Source organism: Heterocephalus glaber, unplaced genomic scaffold, assembly GCF_053883595.1.
Source record: "Heterocephalus glaber isolate CG9 unplaced genomic scaffold, H.glaber_assembly_v1.0 deba00000331, whole genome shotgun sequence".
Classification (NCBI taxonomy): Eukaryota; Metazoa; Chordata; class Mammalia; order Rodentia; family Bathyergidae; genus Heterocephalus; species Heterocephalus glaber.
The window spans coordinates 18,100,434-18,124,023 of NW_028258142.1; the positions used below are offsets into that span (position 1 = coordinate 18,100,434).

Consider the following 23,590-nt stretch of genomic DNA (forward strand, 5'->3'; position numbering starts at 1 on the left):
ATCAGAGGTCTAAACACTATGAGTGAATAATCAAAGTGAAATTAAAAAAGTAATACCATTCGTGATACTATCAAAAAATGTCAAAAGAAAGTCAACAAAAAAGACCTGTACAGTAGTAGTACCTACAAAATACTGTTACAAAGAATGAAATTGCTAAATAAATGGAGACGTTGCATACTCATAGATCAGGAAACTCAAAATTGATAAAATTACTTATAAATTTAATGCAATACTTATCAAAATACCAATTTTTTAAAGAAATAGACAAACTGATTTTAAACTTATAAAAATGCAGAGGACCTGTAATGACCAAAACAATTTTGAAAAAGAACAAAATAATTATGCTCTTTGATTTCAGAATCACAACAGTACTAGCATAGGCATAGTAGCATAGAGCAACGGAACAGAACTGAGAGCCCTCAAATAAAACCTTTTATTTATAATCAATTGATTTTTACTAAAATACTAGGACAACACCAAACTGACCATCTTTTAAAGAAATAATGCTGTGGTGATTATATACCATTTATGAATTTATACCATTATCCCCACACTACAAACACACTCAAATAACAAATGGATTAGGGATGTAAATAGAAGGGCTAAAAGTATCGAGAATAAACCCAGAGCACATGTTTTGAATCGTGAGGACCTAGATTGACAAGAGTGTGATCCTTACAAGATGATATTAATAAGACTGGAGTGTGAAACTCTGGGTTGGATCCCCAGCACTGTAAAAAGTAATACAATATTAACAAATTGGACTCCAATCACATTTCAAAATAGTCCATAAAACCACAATGAGGAACTGCTTCACACTCACTAGTATAGCTGAAATTTAAAAACCAGATTGTAGGGCCGGGGATTTAGCTCAGTGGTTTCGCCGCCTGCTGCGCAAGTGCAAGGACCGGAGCTCGATCCCTGGTAACAAAAAATAAAAAATAAAAAAAATTTTAAAATAAAAATAAAAAACAGATTGTAAGTATTGGCAACCGTGTTAAAAACAGAAACTCATATATGTTTGCTGGGGGATTATAAAATTATACTAATGCTTTGGAAAACAATGTAGCAGTTCTTCAAAATGCTAAACATGAAAGTACCACCCAGAAATTCCATCTCAAGAGAAATGAAAATATATGTCCATGCAAAAACTCATACAAAATTTCCCTATGATAGCAGCATTATTCAGAATAGCCAAGGGCTGAGGATTTAGTTCAGTGGTACCACACCTGCCTCACAAGCACAAGGTCCTGAGTTCAATCCCCAGTACAGGAGAAAAAAAAAAAACAGAATAGCCAAAATGTCAAACACAAATGTTTATCAGCCAATAAGTAGATACACAAAATTTGACAAATCCATGCAATGAAATATTAACCATACTAAAGAATAAAAATGATTCACACTATAATTTAGATGAACCTTGAAAGCATTATGCTAAGCGCATGAAGGATATCATTTATACAAATCCATAACAGGCAAATCCAGAAAAACAGACAGTAGAATGACGATTTCCATCAGTTAAAGGAGAGAGCAATGAGGAGCCATGGTTAATGACTAAGAATTATTTTCCAAGTATTAACTTTTAAAGACTAATAAGGTGGGCATTTTGATCAACAGCAATATCTATGCTCTCAATTATCATACTTATTTCAGATATCAAATGTTTACCCAGATGACAATGGGTAATACACTATGTTAGAATGGAAGATGAAATATGGAAATCCTTTCTATCTGGCATATTATTTTATTTATTATTTCATTTTATTCTCACATGTGAACCTAAATTTATGTCTTACTATTATGTCTCTAAAGTCTCTTTCCTGTGTATAGTTTAGTAAAGGAAAAAAGTAACACATAATTGAGTAAATTATTGTCTTATGTTATTTGTGTATTATAAAATGTCAAAATACTAAAACTTAAGGGACCCACTCACATATTCTTTATCAAAGATACTATTTCTCCCTATCAGTGCAAAAAAAATTTACAAGATATTCATTTATTTTCAAAAGGAAACCAAGGGGAGTAAGAATGATCTTTGGTTTGCTCCCTTTATGTATGGCACAAAAGTATGCTCCACTTTCAGGGAAAGTTATAAACCTACATTATTACAGTCATTAAATCATTGACTTAAGGACAAGACTGGAATTGTAATGCATGGACAATTTCCATAATACTGTTAATACTTCAACTCAGCTCGTTGTTTTCTAAGAAAAAACATGTATAGCCATAACCTCCCCCACCCCTCACCCCCCTACCTCCCCATCCTGTCTGCCCCCTGTATTGGGGATTGAGCTCATGGCCATCCCCTGCCCTTTTTAAAAAAGTTTTATTTTGAGATAAGGACTTGCTAAGTCACTATGTTGCCCGGGCAGGGCTTCAACTTGAGACCTTTCTGCCTCAGCCTTCCAGAGTACTAGAATTACAAGCATTGCCACAATGCCTGCCTCCTTGATTATTTTAAGGAGAAGAAAATCTCCCAAAAAAGAGGATGTTGTTGGACTCATTGTGTCTGATGAAGAACAAGAAAGGGTGATTACAGTGAACATATTCACAGCCTGAGTCTAATGAGACAGTGAAGGCCATGCCAGTGGCTGCAGTGGCCTCCGTGCCGTCCTCAGTCACCTCCAGAAATGACCTGTGCAGGAACTTCTGGGCCTGCAACCTGGATTGCAGGCATGTTCCTAAGTAGTCTGCTTCACACTGGCTGAAAATGTCTTCCAACCCCATGGCCACCAGGACACGTTCCAGGTCATAACTGTCTTCCACTTCAAGCCGGGGCAAGTGCAGGCTCACATTCCTTGCTTCCATTTGCCTGGGGTTGGTCCACTCCACTAACTTCTCAGGAGTTAGTTTATCTATAATCTATTTTTTCAAAGAAAAAGAAGGCAGATTATCATTATTATCTATAAAAATTTAAATGTGCAATACTTGATTTATAGTAGTCATAAATTATTTTTAGTAATAAGTAAAATTTTATTTCACTACACTATTGCTTTTAGATAGTAGGCAGATGTTATTTCTATATTTAAATTACCTGTGTATATATGAAAACTCAATCACATGAAATGAATTTTATTTTTTTCCATCCCTCTTTAGTTTTTGTAGCCATGTATAATTTCCATCACATTGAATGTCTGTTATAAAATTTAACTTTGTCACAATACCATGTATCTCTCCTAAATACCTTCAAGCTTATAGACGCTATTCCCATCAAGTTTACAAATTTTAGCCAACATTCATCTATTTATTAACTTTACAGACATCTAGTATGTATCAGGTGCTATAATAGACGCTGCTAAATATTGCAGATACAGAAATATCAATTACTATGAATTTCAAGTCAGGTATTCTAGTGTATTCAATACTGAAATTACTGATTTGACTCCAAAAGACAGTTTTTGTCCTCTGCATTATTTCCTTAGGGTAATTCCCACACTTCAGGTTTCTGAATCAAAGTATAAATATCATTTTACTGTCCCAAAATATTTCCCAACTTATAAGACTACTAGCCAAGTTTCACAGAACAGATTAAATCTAGTATTTTAATCATTTAGCAGCTGCCCTCTATTGATGTTTTCTATGTCCTCAACTTATTCTAGAATGCATTTCCCCCAATCTTACAATACTATATTTTAAACACCACAGAGCCCAATTTATAGCTGGGAAAATATTGAGATTCATGGAAGTTAAGAAGCTTCAAACATCAGAAAGCTACTGAAGGGGCAAAAATTTGAAATAAAGTCTCTCTGGTTTCTGTAGCCACTTTAATGTTGTAACTAAATAGTGGGTGGGTCTAAGTCAATTGCTTCAAGACTAAAGATCAAAGAAAAACTCAAAAGATCAAATAAAATTTCCTCCATATGTGCATATGTAAGTTTTTTCCAGAAAGAGTCCAAAGATATCGACCATTTCTTAGAACGTCCATATAATCTTAAATGTTCATTTTGGCTTATCCCAAAATTTTTGCGCACTCGTTATCCTCAATAAGCTTGATACCATTTAATGTTCCTCTTTAGACAGCTGGCTGTAGCTGGTGCACACTGACATACTTTCTATTTGACATGGTCAGGCAGCAGCTTCCTTTCAGATGCCCTGTTTCCAGGCTCACCCAGTGCAAGTGGTGGGACAGAACATCTTAGGAAATGAAAGCAAGAATAAGGAGTTGCAAGAGGCTTACCTTTTCCAGACCATCAATATCATTGGGCAGAAGCACAAACATGCTGAGGTCACTGTTTTTATAAGGGATCCCCACAATTTTAGCCTGCAAGTCCTCCAAAAAAACAAAGCTGAAGGAATTGTATTGTGCCATCATCAGTACAGATTTACTTGTACTCTGCAATGAATCAACAGAGCACACAATGTCAAAGACATAAGACAAAAGGCATGAGGCAAACAAGTTAGCTCACTGAAATAATTCAATGTAAAAGAAAATGCTAAAGGTTAGAGTTACAAAAAGAATATTTGCTATCTACCAGTGTATAATTGCTCCAATATGACTAGATTTTATATTGCATATGTGTTATGGCTTGTATCTAGATGTCCCCCTACCCCACCCCTGCAGTCATAGGTGGGGCTTTTTCAGAGGTGGCCAGAACTAGAGTGTGTGATGCTGGGATTGATTCATGGTGCAATGCTAGGATCAAGGGCACTAGGATTAAGGGTGTGAGTAGACATAAGGATAAGATATAAGGGATAAAAAGAGCTGAGGTTGACCTTTTCTTGCTTTGCTACCTTCTACCTGCTACAAACTGTTTCTTCTCTGTGATGTCTGTCTGTCTGTCATCCACCCTGCCTTGGAGCCAGCCAATTGTGGACTGAAACCTCTCCAAACTGTTAGCTAAATAAACCTTTCCTCCTTTAATTTTGGGTGTCAGGTATTTTGTCCCAGCAATGAGAAAAGTAACTAAGACAATGTATAAGCACATCACATGAATAAATGATCATACCTTATTCAGCCAAAATTCCTCCTCCTTGGTATTTTCTTTCTTAAACTCCCTATCCCACTTTCCTTTCAAATAAATTGCGTTTATCAGCACCAACTTGGTGGAGCTACTCAGAGAGTTTTCTGAAAATGGGTCCTTGATTTTTTCTGCAAACAGACAAAAAAGATTAACCCATCTTCCAAATGACAAATGATATGTGTGGCAGATATGATACAGATGAACTTGATGAATCATTAAAACTCAGCCAGATTAGCACCTGAAGTCTTTGCTGGCAAAGTGTTTGCAGGCAGAAGCAATGGGGGTTCTCACTTTGTCCACTGCCTATTCACCCCACTACATAAATTGAGGTTGCCAGTTATTCAGGCTCTGGAGCCAGATTGACTGTATGTGTCTAGCTTTCCCCCTGTCAGATGAAGAATCTATTTATTTTCTCTGTGCCTCAGTCTACAAATCTGTAAAATAGGAATAAAATCTGTGCTATAAACTGATGAAAGGAGTAAGTAGTATGTGTGAAACCTCAAAACACTATCTGGCACATCGTAAGAATTCAGTGTTAGCTGTTATTCTTACCAACGCAATAGAATTTCCACCTAAGATTTAGAGACAGGAGATTTAGGAAAAGGAGGTGATTTGGGGTTCTGGGATTAACCCACCCCACACTAAATTCTGAAAAATACTGTTCATTGAGCCTTTTGATAGACCCCTTATTTTTTGATTCTTTTAATTTTCTTTCTCTAGATAAAGGATGAAAAAACATACAGTCTCTATTAACAGAGACTTCTCTGATAACTAGAATAAAAATGTTAACTATTGGCTGTTGCTTCTCATGGTCTATTTCCACATTAACATTTCTCTCCAGCATATCATATACGTTTGGCTCATGCTCAGAAATGAGAAGGGGAGAATGAGGTCAGGAATTAATCAAATTCTTTGCTGTACATGGAGGTAAAAGTTGTGTCAAGCCTGCATAATGTGCAAATGGAGACAATGTTCAGGTGGCCCCAACTGTAGGCAGCAGAGACAGGTCTTGAAGAGAGAACTCACTTAACAAAGAGAAAGTAACCCTCTAGACATTTGCACTTATGGACTCAGGCTCAGAAATAAAGGCTTTGATATAAAGGAAATGATAAACTGAAGATAACCATGAGCTCAGTTTGTGGAACACCAAAGATATCATAATCCATAGGCAAACAATTCCCCCCTATCATTTCCCTATAGCTGGATTTTTGTGGTCCCCTCCCTGTTTCTCCTTAAATCTTTATATTTGCTGTGACTGTTCCACCATCTGCAGTGCCTTCCCATACCCTTCTTGCCCAGCTCTGCCTTTTCATCCCTGCAAAACCCATCCTAGGCTCTTTCCCAAAGCTGGTCTACCTGGCACTCATGTAGCGTCAAGCCCCAGAAGCTGGTCAAGAAGTGTCTGTGTGATGAATGACCCACCCATACTCTACCATTTGTTTGGCTTTCAACCCAAGCATTAATCTTCTTTCGACTTTGTTCAGCTGCATTTATAAAATCAACAGGTTCCAGAGATGCATGGTAATATTTCTCAATATAATCTAAATATTTCTTTAGGAGAAACAGGAAAGAAATACAAAGAGGTTTTAAAGTCAATTTTTCAATTGCTAGCATCTCTAAATAAAATTTTCTGTTCATTGGGACAACTAATGTCAAAAGAAGAATTTTTTTAGACCCTGGAAAAGTCACTTTGAGTACCTCCAGGTATAATTTTATGAAGGTTCAATGGGATTAAGGCTAAATTCAGGTTTACATTACCAGGACTGAAAAAAAAGTTGAATATCTGATGAGCAGGCCAGAAAGATCACCAGTGATGTCAACAGAACCAGGCAGCTAACTTTGGAAAATGCCCCCAGCACCCCTCTCCAGACAAGATAATTTGGCCACTCATGACTGCCACTCACAGATGTGCTGGACATAGCAAAACTTACTTGAAGAAAGAGGTATGTTTTTTCTCCAAACAGTCTGTTGGCTATGTACAATTCATAATCATCAGGGAGTTTTCTTATTTCAGTCAAAAACTTCTGGAATTGCTGATGTATCTCTTCTGTCTTCTCACTCTTCAAAATCAAGACCAAAATTCAGTGGGTTATCTTGACAAAACCAAGACTAAATTCTCCTCCAAGAGAATGTGGCCACTGGGTTTTCCCTCACTTGGATGCCATTGAGGGCAGTCTATGGGTTCTGTGTGACCCCTGGATGTTAGTTGGCTTTTATGAAAATCATATAATCATGTTGTAAGTCATGACAAATCTCAGCTCCACCGAGAGGCCTTCTCCACTAGCCCAACATCACAGATTTTTCTTTCCTGACTCAAGTTGTGCTTTTGCTTTCAAACATAATTGCAGACTACATGTTTCACGCATTTCTTTTTATCTACCCAGACACTCTAAGCACTCAAGTAGATGAGTCCTCAGATACTTTTTGTCCACTAAAGTTTAGAAATTTCTGTTCTAGACAGTGAATAAGAAAAGTAACTCATAATGGAGTAAGTTGAGTCACACATTCAACTGAAATAAGATTTATCACTGTCCTGGTGTAGGATGGGTACTTTTCTGGATATTCCTATAGGACTCATCAGTGTTCTAATTCAGGGCTGAGGTGTGTTCCATGGCAGAGCCAGCTGACTCAGAATGCTTCCCTGGGGCACAGTGAAACATTGTTCCATTGCCTGTTGAGCTCTGTCTGGTTTCATTCAGAGAATGCAAAAAAGAGGCATTTTAGTTTTGAAGTAAATGAACTGTTTCTGTTTGTATCTGACATAGAAAGGCCATCTTCCTCAACAATATGAGGCCCATAGGTTGGCTGGTTCATTCCATTGTTTTGACTCTTTATTTCTTCTCTAGTTGTTCAATGCCTAGACTAACAACTGGCAAATAATAGACACTCAGTTCATTTTTATGAAAAATCAATGAATATTTGACGACATTCATGTTAAAAATGTAAAAATGTGACTGATGTTCTATCAGAATCTCTGAGGCTGAATTTTACCTTCAGCTACCTCCTGACTACTAGGACCCTGTAAAAGGTTGATAATCATTTTTTGACCTCTCAGGTTAACTGAGATGTGCTACAAGCAGATCAATATACTGGAGCTTTTGAGAAGAAAAGATTGATGTAGCTATTATTTCTCCAATGAGCAACTGTACCTGAGTTCACTTGTAAATTGGGGAAAGGGGGAAAATCTGCTGTTAAACATGTTTTGGGGTTTAAATTTATACTACTTCTGCAGTTTAGGAAACCTCAAACTAAGAAGTAAATTAAAATTGGTTTGGATTGGTAACATCCCAAGATTTTATTCCAGGAAAAAAAAAAAAACTGTATTAGAAAGGTAACCATATCACAGGTTTCACAGACTTCCATATTATTAGGCAAATATGAGCTCATATTCCAAAATTACAAATTATGAATAAACCAAAGAACTATTGAAAATATGTTTAAGAAACATTTCAAGTTGCTTCAATAATCAACTATAAATCCCAGAAATAAATATTAACAAATACTGAAATTAAAAGCTTAATAGATGGTTAAACAACCTATTAAACACTATTAAATTAGTGACTTAACAACTGAGTTAAATAATTTTCTGAGAATGTAGCACAAAAGCAAAAGATGAGAAATATGCATTACATTAAGAAATCTAAACAATAAAATAAGAATTCTAGCATTCTTCTAAAGGCAAGAAAGGAAAGACTGGAGGACATGAACTATTCAAAACAGTAGGTGTCTGAGAATTTTCTGGAATTGATGAAAAGTATGAATGTTCATGCGTAGAAATCACGATAAGTCAAACTCATGGTAAATGAAAAAATCCACACCTAGATACATTGTAGTTAAATTCAAGAACAATAAAAACAAACACCATAACTGTAATACAACCCAAATTGAATATAACCCAACCAGCTTGAAACTGTGCTCGGTAGGCTTTAACTATTTTTGAATTGGCTTATAATTCAGCTCTTGATTAAAATTGTGAGTCAATCCAAGGCCTAAATGACTTGCTAGAAGAGACTTCGGCTGGCATACAAAAGCAGAATTCCCTATACCAATGGTTACAATTGAGATCTCAGTGATCGATGAGATCGTGACATCTCTAATAGCAAGATGACACTACAGCTGAGGATTTATGACTCTGCAGTCATTCTCCCAGATCAAACATTCACTAAAGATAATACAGGTGGCTTGTTAACTATGACCTGTCCTTCACAAGAATACATCGTTCCTCTCTTTTCCAAGCCTGGATCCTTAGTGCCTTAGTCCTGCTGTTCCCTACATCTGTCTTTATTCCCCTTGCTATGTTGTGTAATCAATAAATACTGATAAGTCTAAGGCTTGTGGTCTTAGCCAGGAGAGAGCTAAGATCAGATCCTGGGCCCCCATAGTAATAAACTATCATTTGTTCTTATTTCTTTATTCTTTGTTCTTTGTCTATTATTCTTGCATCTTCAGCTGTACCCTCAATCAGAAGGTCAGGCAGCCCCTGATAACTTATCAATGATGCCAATTAAGCATCATTATCAACAAGAAACATTAGAAAAAAGAAAATTGAATCGTATCTTCAAAGGACTTAAAAAAATATATCAACCTGGAATTCAACATGCAGCTAAACATTGCTTCAAAAATAAACAGAAGCAAACACAACTTGACAGCACCTACTATACGTAAATCCTTACAAAAGAAACTTCCAAGAAGTATCAGTAATGTGGAAGGGTAGAAAACTCAAGACCTCCTTTACTCACAAAGACACCAACTTAACAAGAAGGCAAAAACAAAAATTACTTTCTAGAAATCTATGTCAATCAAAAAGTTCCTGTATCTCCAGACAAGTATACAGCCAACTGCACTGAAACCTAGTAGAAAAATTCTTGACACTGACTCACCTAAGTCCCATCCCACAATACTGCACTGTGAAAATGGGAGAAAATACCTGACTCTTCCTTGAGTGTAGAAACAGAAGATAGGAACATATATCCAACATTCTGACCTTCAAGGGCACTATCTGAGAGAGTGGTCTCTGTATTTTCTGAATTTAAATTCTGAAGGGAACAGGATATATTAGAACCCCTGAGAATAAAAGTGATCCATGTGCATCAAAGGCTGCAGTAGTACAGAAGAACCCGGGAAGAACTCCTAAGGAAAAAGCAACAAACCTCTTCAATTGGTATACTACAAGCACAAGCCCCAAGAAAACATAACCCCAGCTGCCAAGGTTTGAGGGGTCTCCAAAGTCTCCATCTGGACTGATTAGAGAAAATTCTGCCTATACTAAAGCAGACCACAGGCAAGGTGGACAATTTTTTTGAATGACAAAGAGCACCAGAAGATAAGAAGGAATGCAAATAAACAAAGGAATCTAACCCAACCAAAGGAACAAATTTAATCTACAGAAACTGACCTTAAAGAAGTAGAGATATATAAATTAACAGACAAAATATTCTAAATAACTATCATAATAACATTCAGTAAATTCAAATAGCAAAAATAAACAAAAATAAACAAAATTATAATATTAACAGAGAAATGATGAAGAATAATAACCAGATTCTGGAACATAATTCAAAAAATTCACTAGAGAAAATCAACAGGCTGATCTGACTAGTTAGAAGAAAGAATCTGTGAACTGAAAGTCAAGACATTTAAAGTTATGAAAGCACAGGATCAAAAAGAAAACAAAAGAGTGAAGAAAGTAAAGAGAGCCTAAGGGACTTAAAAACATTTTAAATGGAACAACATATACATTATAAAAGCCTCAGAAGAAATAAAAGAGGAAAATAAAGAAAGCCTATTGAAGAAATGACTGTAAATGTCATAAAAGAGAGGAAACAGTTGGAAATACAAATTTAAACCTCAAAGAGCTTCAAAAGCTAAAAAGATGTCCACCGTAATGACATAAACTGTCAAAAGTCACAAAGTGAATTTTTAAAGCAGCAGGAGAAAAGCATCTTGCAACATACAAAACAGTTCCTATTAGATCATGAGAGGGTTTCTCAGTAGAACCTTAAAGACTAGGAGGGAATGGGATGATATATTCAATATATTGAAAGAAAAATCACCATCCAAGAATACCATATCCATTAAAACTGTCCTTGAAAAATAAAGACACTTTGTCACTATATTTCCCCTACACAAAATGTAAATACAGTCTTTCAAGTTGAAATGAAAGAGTGATAAACAGTAACCCAAAACTGTACAAAAATACAAAACTTATTGGGAAAAGTAAGTATATAGCTAAATATTATCATAATACAGCTGAATAAATCAATTGTAATCTTGTATGGAAGTTTTTAAAGTATAAAAGCAATCATGAATCTATGTTAATAAATATGCAATATAAAAAAGAATAATTCTCCCATCAATACCACAAAAGAAGAGCAGAGATGAAAAGAAATAAAAAAGATGTGCCATGTACAGGATTCTAATAACTCCAATCAACGTAAACATTATATGACACAACATTAGCTAAGACAAATAATATTAACAAGTATGAAAAAGGTGATAAAGGAACCAGAGGAGAAGAGGGGAAGGGAGGAGAGGAAAGAGGAAATGAATTGGGGGAAAAAAGCTATAATATATGTATGTAACCACTCCCCAAGATGACTGTAAGCTGCATGAATTGCAAATATGTATTTAAGCTGCAAAAATAAATGCAAAATGAGAAGACAAGGAAGCAAGATGCAATGCCAGACTTCCAGTTTGACAAAGGCAAACTCAGGGGGCAATGAGGCAGAATAAATTGAAAGCCACCCACCAGGACTCTGAAGTGCTAATAGCAGAAGTAACAAAGCAAATAAATGAGGCTCTAGAAAAAAATAAAAACAGAAATAATTTCTCAGAAAGCTTCAGAGATGATGGCCATAATGAAGGGTGTGATTAATGAATCTAGGGAAGATACAAATAAAAAAATAGAGGAGCTTAGGAAAATGATGCAAATCAACGTAGGAAAGAAATGGATTCCATGAAACAGATTCAATCAAATATCCAGGAGATTGAAAATTTTATTGAAAGTAGCTACCACCTGCCTCACTAGCGCAAGGTCCTGAGTTCAATCCCTAGTACCAAAAAAAAAAAAATTTTGATTGAAAATATATGCAACAACATTATACAATGTGAGGACAGAATTCCATATCTAGAAGGCAGGATTGCAGTTAGCCATCACAAAAAGAAGGATTTCTTAAAAATAACAAGGGACCACAAATACTCAATCCAATAGCTGCTAAATGCAAGGAAGAATAACATAAGACTGATCAGAGTCAATGAAATGCAGAGATAGCACAAGCAACATACAAAAAACCTGTTCACAGAAGTAATGGCAGAAAATTTGCCAAGCATGGAAAAAGAATTTGACATAAAGATAAAGGAAGCATATAGAATTCCAATTAGCTATGATCAAAAATACTAACCCCAAGGCATATAATAATCAGAATTCCAGAAATTCAACATGAGAACAAAATATTAAATGCTATTAGAGAAAATAAACAAATCACATATATAAAAGACAGCCCATCTGAATTACAGCAGACTTCTCAACACAAACCCTTAAGTCAAGGAGAGCTTAGAGTGAAATATTTAAAACTCTAAAAGAAAAGAACCTCCAACCCAGATTGATGTACCCTGCAAAGCTATCTTTCAAAATTGATAGAGAAATGAGATATTTTCATGACAAAGACCACCTGAAGAAATCCATGACCACCAAACCAGCACTCCAAAATGTTCTAAAGGACATTCCAGAAAGAGATAGGGAAGACTACAACTCCATAAACCCAAACAGAATGAATCTACCAGGCAAAACAAGTAATTAAACAGAAGAAAAATAAGGGGAACAAACAACAGGAAAATAATGTGACAAAGATAAGTCAATAAATGTCAGTATGACCATAAATGTAAGCAGTCTCAATTCACCAATCAAAAAAAAAAAAAAAAAACAGACTGAGGGGAAAAGAAAGAAGGGAATGGAATTAATAAGAGAAATAGAAACAAAGTCCTTGTAGATAGGGAGGGGTGGAGGGGTTGAAGGGAAGGCAGGGGAATGGGGAAAAAATAAGAGCCAAGATAGATTATGTAAAATATTTCCAATGATAAATGTCATTATATTGTATACCTTAAATGTACCAATATAATTAATTAAAAAATCTTTTAAAAAGCAACAGAATGGCAGAATGGATCAAGAAACAAGATCTAACAATATGCTGTATACAAGAAAAACATTTAACTCAAAAAGAAATCCATAGACTGAAAGTCAAAGGATGGAAAACAATACTCCATGTGACAAGAATTTGGAAAAAAGCAGAGGTAGCTATTCTCTTTGCAGACAAAGTGGATTTCAAGCCAAGACTGATCAAGAGAGACAAAGAAGCTCACTCCATCCTTATAAAGGGAACAATGTAAGAGGAAGAAAAACAATCATAATATATACACCAAATACCAGACACCCAACTATATAAAACAAATATTAATGGACATGAAAAATCAAACAATACAATTGTAATAGGGGAATTCAATTCCCCACTGTCACAAATAGATCAATGAGACAAAAACAACAAAGAAATATCAGAACTGAACCAAACCTGTGAAGAAATAGATGTAGTAGATGTCTAAAGAGTGTTCCAGATTAAATACAATTGACAAACTCTTAGCCAACCTATCAAAAAAAGGAAAGAAAAGACTCAAATCCATACAATTAGAAATGGAAAGGGTGAAATCACAACATATCCTATAGAAATCCAGAATATATAAACTAAAAAAATCAGACCCCCTCAAAATTATAGACCCAGTCCAAAAATGAACATCTGAAATGAATAGATACTTCTCAGGTAAAGAATTAGAAGCAGCCAATAAATATATGAAAAAATGTTCAACAACCCTGATCATTCATGAAATACAAATTAAAACAGAAAGAATGGCTGCTATCAAGAAACCAACCAATAACAAATCCTTGTGGGGCTGAGGAGCAAAAGGAACCCTTCTCCACTGTTGACGGGAGTGCAGACTGGTGCAACCACTGTAGAAATCAGTGTGGAGATTCAAAAAAAACCCTAAAACTAGAGGTTCCATTTGACCCAGATATTCCCTTCTTAGTATCTTCCCCCCAAAGTTAAAAGCATCATACCACAGGAATACATGCACACCCATGTTTATAGCAGCAATCAGTTTGTAATAGCTAAATCTTGCAAATAGCCCAAACCCCTATCAACTGATGAATGGATAAAGATGTGGGTTTTTTATACATTGAAGTATTACTCTTCCATAAAGAAAGATAAACTTGAGATCTTTCTAGGTAAATGGATGCACCTTGAGACTATACTCTTAAGTGAAATGAATGAGACACACGCATTTAGATATTACATTGTTTCTCTGGTGTGAGAAATCAAAAAGGTAAATAAGGACCAAAATGTATAAGAGATATTGGGAAATAGGAAGAAAATGTTCAATTAGGAAAGGGACTAAGGAATGGGGGAAGGGAAAGGAAAGGAAGGAAAGGAAAAGGAAAAAAGATAATAGAAGGAAAAATGGAAACAAAGGTTTTGTAAATAAGGAGGTGAAGAGGGATTGAAGAGTGGGAAGGCAAAGGGGAAAAAAAGAAGAATCAAGATATATCAAGTACAGGTACAAATTCCATATAATGAATGTTATCATTATGTATATCTAAAATGTACCAAGAAAATTAGTTAATTTAAAAACCGTTGTAAAATAAATAAAAGTAAAAAGAAACAAGTGAAATTAAATTTATTATTATATTTTATCTAACCCAACATATTTAATATGTCATCATTTCAACATATCATTACAATAAATATTAGTTGTATATTATTATATGATAAAAGTATAGACTATTATTATATGATAAAAAGTATAGACTTTAAGTATTTCCAAAAAATAATGATTTTTACATTCATTTCCTATATTAAAAATCTTCTGTTTTTTTTTTTTCTTTTTTTTTTTTTGGTACCAGGGATTGAACTTGGGTCCTTGCGCTTGCGGGGCAGGAGGCAAAACCACTGAGCTAAATCCCCGGCCCCTCCTATATTAAAATCTTGAAGTGTTTATTTTATACCTGCTTCACATCTCAATTTGAAAATGAATCAAATAGGGATACAGATATCCAGCTAAAATGGATGAATCTTGTGAACACTGTGCTGAACCAAAAATAACCAAAGAACCATGGCTAGAAAAGATGCTGTATGTAATGAAGTCAAAAGTATATGGGAATAATGAACACCTAACTCAGGACAATGGAATTACCTCTCTCAGAAGAGGAGGTGTGTTAAGAAAAGGTATTTAGAAAAAGTATCAAGGATTTTTTGTTTCTTACAATGGGAGAAAGAATTAAAATGCACTCATTGCATTATTCCTTATACCTTTTACATGTATGTTTTGAGATCTTACCAATTTTTAAAAGCAAGGTCAGAATACTCAGAATGTATATGATAATTAAATGGCACATGTCAAGACTTTCTCTGGATAAATCACTTTACTCATTTGTTTCCTCATCCATTAATAAGGAGATTGGAGTAGATGGCCTCTGAGATGTGTTCTAGGCTTAGTAGCTTTTCAGTCAGTAATTCTACTCTTTTTTATACCTCTTCAGGCCCCCTTAAAAAAATTGCTGGAGACAGAGCAGACCTGTCTCTTGGGTTTGTACAGAGTGTGCCTGTGCAAGGCTGAAATCCAGCTTCCACTCAGGCATCAAGCCTTTCACCAAAGACAAGGGCATCTATCTGAGGAAATTTGTCTTTATTGAATTTAAACAAAGGATCTGTGTGGATTTACGTGCTTGGGCGGGAAAATACTTTGTATCAAATTCATGCCTCAACTGAGAACACAAAAGGCAAAAGCTGCCTGACCCAATGCTGAACAAACCCCAGGAGCCCTGACACTCAGCATAGCTATTTAGGATTATGAAATGAACAGCTGGGCTATTTGAGCTAGAATTTTATGAGGGCATGGAACTGGAATATAACTATTGTCAGAACAATTGTTCTTCCTGTGAACTCTGACCATCTCCTGATTCTAGACCTGACCTAATGGACTTGACTTCTTTTCCATGTTAGAGAAGTGATGGACACTAAAGCACTAGAGCTAGGGAAGACCCCAGGACATAAATAGTGCTGGGCTAATTTTTTAAATAAAATACCAACAAAGGACCAAAATATGAATTGAATTTAGTGATACCACCTACCACCACCACCACTGGATGAGTTACCAGTGTGTTCCAGATGCTCCTACTAGACATTTTTTGGAGGATCAAAGATGATAAATAATTTCCCCAAAGTAACATAGGTTTTAAGCTACAGAGCCAAGACGAACCCAAATCTGTTTTAAAACACCAAACCCATCCCGTTTGCTGTGAAGATGTCTCAATCATCCAGGCTTCAGAATAGTTAACATTCATGAAAGTTTCTTCTTAATATTAAGGGTTTGTAATTATTACATAATCCTAGTGCTCTCATTTGGAAGTGGTTTGTCCCCCAAGGGTTTCTGTGCATGAGGGATGATCCCCAGTACAGTGACATTAGGAGTAACAGAGCATTTAGGTACCCAGTGGGAGGTTAGGCCACTGGAGGCCCTGCCCTCAGAGAAGATTAATGCTAGTCTGCAGGGTGAGTTAGTTCTTGAGAGTGGGCTGTTATAAAGCAAGGCCAGCTCACAGCTTGGCCTCTTCTGCACATGGCAAGTTCTCTTTCCCCTTATCTGCCATATTGTAACACATCCAGGGGGACTAACACTAAAAGCCAAACAGATAGAGCCACCCAACAGTGGGCTTTCAGCCTCCAGAACTGTGAGCTAATTACCCAGCTTGAGTTATTTTGTTAGAGCAATAAAAAGTGAACTAATGTACTTAGCAGTATTACTTGGCTACAGTGATTATTACTGCTTAATAATTAGTGTGAAGTATTACTTCCTTCTCACTTTTCTCAGTCCTTTTCCCCAGTGAGCTCACACCTAAAAAGTAACCACACTGAAGGCTGTAAAAAATGTGCCCTTACCTTTTGTTCTTCACCCTTTATTCTGGAGTTTTCTGTATCTTTTTCAAAGTGAAGCACCTGGTGGGGAGAAAATAGTGTGTCCTTGATTAGAGCATTAAAAACCTCATGGAATCAGTCAGGGGAAAGTAGACTCTTGTTAAAGGAATCTCTATAATATACAGGTAACATTAGCTCCTTGCAAAATCATGAAACGATCTGGGTTTCTCACTGATCTCTTCAGAGGAGCCTACATCCATTGATGTATTCACCTTTGATGCGTCATTTATACTCGGTGAGGATTGTGTCATCTCTCCCAGGAATTTTTGCTTTTCATCCTCTCTCTTTAATTATGAGAATAATAGATTTGGACAAGGCTATGCACTCCAAAGAAATTTCCCCACTCAAGGAAATTTCAAGCATCAAGGAGCAGATGGCATAATGTTATTTGAAGAGTACAAAGGGTTTCCCTGAAAGACCTGAAATTGCTTCACATCTTCATAGTCTCTTTCCTGGGCTGCAGGTTAAGATGAGCATATTTTTAATGTAATACTAGAGGACTGGCCCCAGAAATCAGTCTGTGCATGGGCAGCAAAGAAGCTGCCTACCTTCTGTAACTGGGAGGCAGTGGCTCCTCCAGTCCCCAGGAAGACCATGCCAATGGCAGTTGACATACCAACAGGCGAAAACAAGATGTTGCCATCATGTATTCTCTTCAACTCTTTGAAAAGATTAAACCCAAAGTGAGCATTTGCTGTGCTGAGTAAATCCATGATGATTTTAGTGAGATCTAAAACAGTGATAAAAACAATAAACACTGAACATTTGGATTGGATGGCTTTGTGTCACAGGAACTCTTCCTGCACTGATGCAGAAAATTGGATTTCACTTCCCAATCAAAAGTCACTGCTGCCTACTTTTCACCCATTTTTCTTGCCTTCTCTTGATAGGAGACATCACTTAGCTAGAGCCTGGCATCTTCTAGTAGTTCTTAGTTCTTGTTTTCCCGGGGAATGGGATTAACATCATAATGGTTCTTTTCTCTCATGTTCTTTTTCTGAACCTGCCTGCCTGTGTTTCCCTCCATCTGCCCATTCCTCATGTTAAGCTTCCTCAGGCCAACCTATCCCTTAACCTGCTGATGTACAGCTTGTACAGCTGCTCAACCTGTGACAAGGCAGGGCTCCAAAGACATAGGAATCCCACAGATCTCCAGCCTCAACAATGTTCAAATCCAGCCTTAACAATAATAAAACCAACAGTTGTATCCTTATCTGATGCTATTTCTAGATTCACTCAAAATCCAGTTTAAACAGTAGCCAAATAACGATTTCTCTTAAATCCTAATCTGTAACCTCATAATGATTTGATGCTGAGCTAAGTTTTCCTTTAAAGGCAATCAAATATTTCTAGTCATGGATAATTAGGTAAGGTAGAATAATTTTCTTATCTGTGCTTTTCTATATTGTCTCAGATTTCTTCCATGTGCTAATATTATTTTTGTTATCTCAGAAGGAAAAATTTTTAAAAGAACAATTACTATTTGCCAAAATAAACGAGTAGAGTATAAACATTTTTATGTTTTCTTCATCAGAGCTATGTTATAAATATTCTATGAAGGCTATAAAAAGAATCCCAAAACCAGAATAGAATTAATGCAGAATAAAATTTTTGTAGGTCCACATATTGAGGGTGATTTTGCTGTCCTGGGCTAATCCCCGCTAAGGCATCCTACATCTCCATCCTATAGCTGCTGTTATAGCTTCAATTTCAACCTTAGGTTCCCTACAGGGAAACCTTACAGGTTCACTCAAAAATAAAATAAATTAAATAAAACCATCTCAAGGAAAATCAATGCACAATTAAAAGTACTTCTTTCAAATCAACAGATATCTATATTTTCTTTTTTTCTTAAATTCTTTTATTGGTACATTTTAGGTATACAATACATTTACATTCATCCTTGGGAACTTGTACCTGTACATGATGTATCTTGGTTCTTATTTTTTTCACCATTCCCCTACCCTCCCTTCAACCCCTCTACCCCTCCCTATTTACAAAGAATTTGTTTCCATTTTTTCCTTTTCTCATATTTTTCCCTTTCTCTTCTTTTCTTTCCCCTGCCCCTCCCACTTAAACATCTACATTTTCAAAACAAAGGAATCTTAAGTTGTAGCTGAAGGAACAACCTACCTGGCTCTTGATGAGTGGGAGGTAGCTGTGTGAGAAACTAGCAAGCCTATGTAAAATGAGTAGCTGAGGTCCTTAATTTATAGTTCTCTGTCTCTGCCTCTCCCTAGTTATTACAATTTGCATTTCCAGTGAAACAGCATTAGGTTTCTCAATGATAATTTCCTAATAAAAATAGCATGCAACATTTATGACAAAACTGAGGATTTAGTTCATTATATTTTCATTAATAGCCATGAAGTCATACACTTGAAGTTGTCAGCAATTGTATTTCAAGTGTAGCTCAAATAGTATGCACTTTAGACATTTAGGAAGCAAGTTTAAATTCTAATTTCTCCAAAATCCCTTAGAAATTCTTTTGGGGAGCCTCAGCATTAAAAGGTCTAAATTAACCAGAGAACAACACAGGACTGTAAGCAGTAGCTCAAAAGAGGACTAAAGGATAGAATTAGAATGACCAAGTCAAATGAACTACGACTCAAAAAGGAAGGGTGGATTGAGAAATCTTCATCTCTACTGATGTCAGGAATCCTCTGGAAATGCCTGTTTAGAGTAGTAGTTTTGCACCCTGGATACACATTAAAATCTCCTGAGAAACATTAACAATATATGTGCCCAAGACTCACCCTACACTAATTGAATCAGCATCATCTCTAGGCGTCAGACTTTTTATCACCCCAGGTAATTAGGATGTGCAGCCAATTTGGAAACCATTGGTTTTTATAGCCTGCATTTAATTCATACACAGACATGAATTAAATGCATACTTTACTTACCACAGATGTATGGAGTTATGTCCTGACAGGCCTTTGTCTTTACTGAGGCTCATTTGGCAATTGCATTATTTTGGAATCCCAGATGCAAAGATGAAAATGAAAGAAAACTGCCTTCCTAGAAAAGAACCAAAAAAAGGAGTGAGAAGAGTTTGGGAAAGCAGCTTTATACAAACATGCATGCATGTGTACACACACAAACACACACACACACACACACAAAGCCACTCTTGTTCTCAAGTATTCTGTCCATTAAGAAATCTCTCATTTTAATTCATCCAATAAATATTTATTGAATCTCCTATGAGTACTAAGCACCAACAATTTATAAACACACAACAACCTCTCTCTTCCAGGAAAACATTACCAAAGTTAGGTGAAAACCTAATAGGAAATTACACTTCCAGAGTCCAATTTTCCCTGCTAGCCCTGGAGCATTTCTACTGGACCTACTAGTTCATTAAAAGTGTAAATGAGAACTAAAATGTATAATGGATAATGTGAAATAAGAAGAAAAGTTCCAAAGTGGAAGGGGAAAGGGAAGTGGTGGGTAGGGGGAAAGAAAGAAGGGAAAGAAAAAATATGAGAAAAGAAGGAAAAAACAGAAATAAAGTCTTTGTAAATAGGGAGGGGTGGAAGGGTTGAAGGGAGGGAAGGAGAAAGGGGAAAAAATAAGAACCAATATATATCATGCAAAGGTACAGTGATGAATGTCATCATATTGTACACCTAAAATGTACCAATAAACTTAATGCATAAATTTTAAAAAGAGCATCTACATTAGTCTCAACATTTGTGTTCATAAAAGATGTAAAGCTTTGTCATTGTTAAGCAACAGCTCTTGGAAGGGCATCTTCTCTTTCCCTTCCCTTGAAGAAAAGCCTCATTTAAGACTTGGCATAGGTACCTGTCTCAATACTCACAATTTGCTTTTCTAAATAATGTTTTGATTACAGCTCTTTAAGCAATTCAAAGCAATATTTAACTATCTTTGTTTTTTAAATGTCACTGAGAATTATGCAAATTGAGTATGGTTTAGAAAAAATTAGTTCTTAGTTACAGTTAACCATGGATGTCATTGAAATGCCTTTAAAAGTAGCATAAAATCTTTGAGTTCATTATAATACTCCATGTTTTAATATATCTAGTTTGTCCTCTTAGTTCTTTCCCTGTTGCCTCTAGACATTCTATCTCAGTGTGTAGCTATTTTTGCATGCCCTCTGCTTTTTTCTGAAGCCTTTCTTCCACCATCTGTTTTCACAGGCAAAACTGACTTTCCTTCAGGATCACAACATTCCACAGACTTCTCTAGGAACAGTTATTCATATTTGGGGATCAGAAAGCAATTTTTTGGTTCCTATTCTCCACCCTACGCTTGCTTCTTTCAAGACTTTCTTCCTCCACCCTTCTTTTATGCTCCTTCGATCACCTCCAATCCCAAACCACAGGGCCCTCTGATACTTTCCCCTCCCTGCCATCAACCCTAACTGCTACCACTACTCTGTACATCTCCAAATCCATGGCATCTCTCACTTTCCTGAGTTTCATCTTCCTTCTCCTATGTAACCCTCTCACACAGAAATGCACTAACCGTTGTAATCACCAGGAACTGCTCCTACTGTAAACTGCTGGACACAAAAATATCTCCATCTGGTTACAAATTTCCATCCACATTCTTTCTAAACCTAATTTGTAATGCTTTCACAACTCGCAATTGTTGAGCTTCTCCTTATTCTTCTATTTAATAAGTCCTTCTGGTTTCAAAACTGTTCCAGTGGAAAAATTGGTTGCTGACTAAGAACCATAAAAATAGCTCCTATGCTTAGGAGGAAGGAGAGGAACTAGTTCAGCCCTGAAGCAGGGCATTGATGGATTCGTCATCCTCTCCCATAATTCATAGTTTGGGTAAAGCCTCTGCATGTATGCTACTGGTGCGGGCTTGTAACAAGTTTCATCTCCAAACTTATACTGTAATCCATCCTGCCAATCCTTTCCTGAACTGTCCATCTAACACCCAGTTGCTGCTTTGGCTGATACTTCATTCACAGCTGCTGTTTTCTGGGGCCAGGGACTCTCAACTAAGTGGGACCTGGCTAGAGTCTGTACACCACCCCACAGCCCACCCAGGGCACACCTACACATGACTCACTGGCACAAAGGTACAAAAAGCAGCCACCTAGCCTCAGGTAAGGCCAACTTCGTAGTAAGATTTATGCCCTAGACTTCTTCCATAGGATCAGGCAACAGCCAGTCTCCAGCTGAAAGCAGATGGTTAATTAATATTTTCCTCATCCTATCCTGCTTCTCTAAAAGAAGCAGCCCCTTTCCTCAAAAAAACTACAAACAACAATTATTGTCTATGTCTCTGTTTCTAGAGTACCTGACCTAAGGCAAAAGTATCTTAGTATCTACTCCAATGTCCTCATCATTTACACTTTCCAAAAATTCTTTAACAATTCTTGCATATATCCTCCTTTCATTTTTAACCAGTTTATCAAGATCTGTGAAAAAGTCCTCTTTGAAGTTAAATTGGAGCTCCTTAGAGTTAATATATTACATGTGAAATTTGTCATTTTTTTTATAGAGGAAGAAGAATATCATCTTACATATCCTTCAATAGTGTTTATAAGTAAGAAGAAATAAAGAAAAACCCTTTTTCTTTTTGCAATCAAAAACATAGGAAATTAAAATAAAATATGACATTAAGAATTTCTGCAACATAAGATGTTATGTGTATAACTTTAGTTATACATGTAATGCTGATTGAGATAAAAATCTTGAGTAATCAAGATAATATTTTCTTCAAATAATTTAGAATTAATACATTGAATTTAAAAAGTTATAATCCTGATGTACTATTAGTCAAAAAACTAATTACACACTTACCAAAAAAATAAAATTATGTGCACAATCATTGCATCTATTCAAAATTGAACCAGAGATCCTCACAAGTACAATAGAGCAATTAATTAATTGGTTAGCTTATTATTTAAAAAATAAAAAGATTCAAAAGGAAAAATAAAATTATCATTTACAAAGGAAGGAAGGATTACATTATGACAATTTAAACAGTTCAAGATCTTTTAATGTAAAACCAATATGAAAATCAGATATTTTTAATATACTATCAAAACATTAGAATTTTTAAATATACAATTTAAGAGTAACAAAAGTCTATGTAAGGTAATGTATATGTTAATTATCTAAACTTAATCATTCAATATCTACATATATGTGTATATATACACACAAAGCAAATCATCATTTTTCACCCAATAAACACATACAATTTTATGTCAATTAAGAAAATAAAATAATAAAAAGCATCACATACCTAGAAAATGTGAAAAATGTAGAAGCCTTTAAAAGGAAAATGTTAGAGGTGATTTGGAGCAATTAAGAAGACTGAGTAAACTGAGGAATATGGTTTGGAAGAAGCCTCAATATTATAAAGAGATCAATTTTCTCAAAGTTGATCACTTCTTAATTAAAATCTCAGGTTTCATGTCTCAAAAACTTGGCCAACTGATTCCAAATATATAGAAAATAGCAAAGGCCTAAGAGTAGCCACAGCTTCCTTGAAGAAAGGAAGAGATAAGACTGGTTCTGTCTGGTAGCAAGATTTATTATTAAATAATACTTAAGTCATCTCATTTTTGCAAAGGATAGGCCAAAACAAAGGTTTAGAAAAATTTCAATACATTTA

The 23,590-nt window shown here is 35.7% G+C and overlaps 1 protein-coding gene across 3 annotated transcripts; it reads right to left on the minus strand.

Annotated features, from left to right (window-relative positions):
- Positions 1-204: 204 nt before the first annotated feature.
- On the minus strand, positions 205-19,658 carry LOC101704147 (serpin B13). Of its 3 annotated transcripts, none has more exons than XM_004858451.3 (8): positions 19,115-19,658; positions 17,530-17,711; positions 16,946-17,002; positions 6,893-7,021; positions 6,395-6,512; positions 4,947-5,089; positions 4,178-4,333; positions 205-2,862 (listed from the first exon to the last, which is right to left on the minus strand). In XM_004858451.3, the coding sequence occupies exons 2-8, from the start codon at positions 17,692-17,694 to the stop codon at positions 2,458-2,460; spliced, it is 1,173 nt and encodes a 390-aa protein (XP_004858508.1). In that variant the 5' UTR covers positions 17,695-17,711; positions 19,115-19,658; the 3' UTR covers positions 205-2,457. The 3 variants fall into 3 exon arrangements, with proteins under 3 accessions (XP_004858508.1, XP_087047766.1, XP_021094943.1); XM_087191640.1 differs by having other exon boundaries at positions 17,530-17,642; positions 19,115-19,657; XM_021239284.2 differs by having other exon boundaries at positions 17,598-17,711; positions 19,115-19,657.
- Between the last annotated feature and the right edge of the window lie 3,932 nt (positions 19,659-23,590).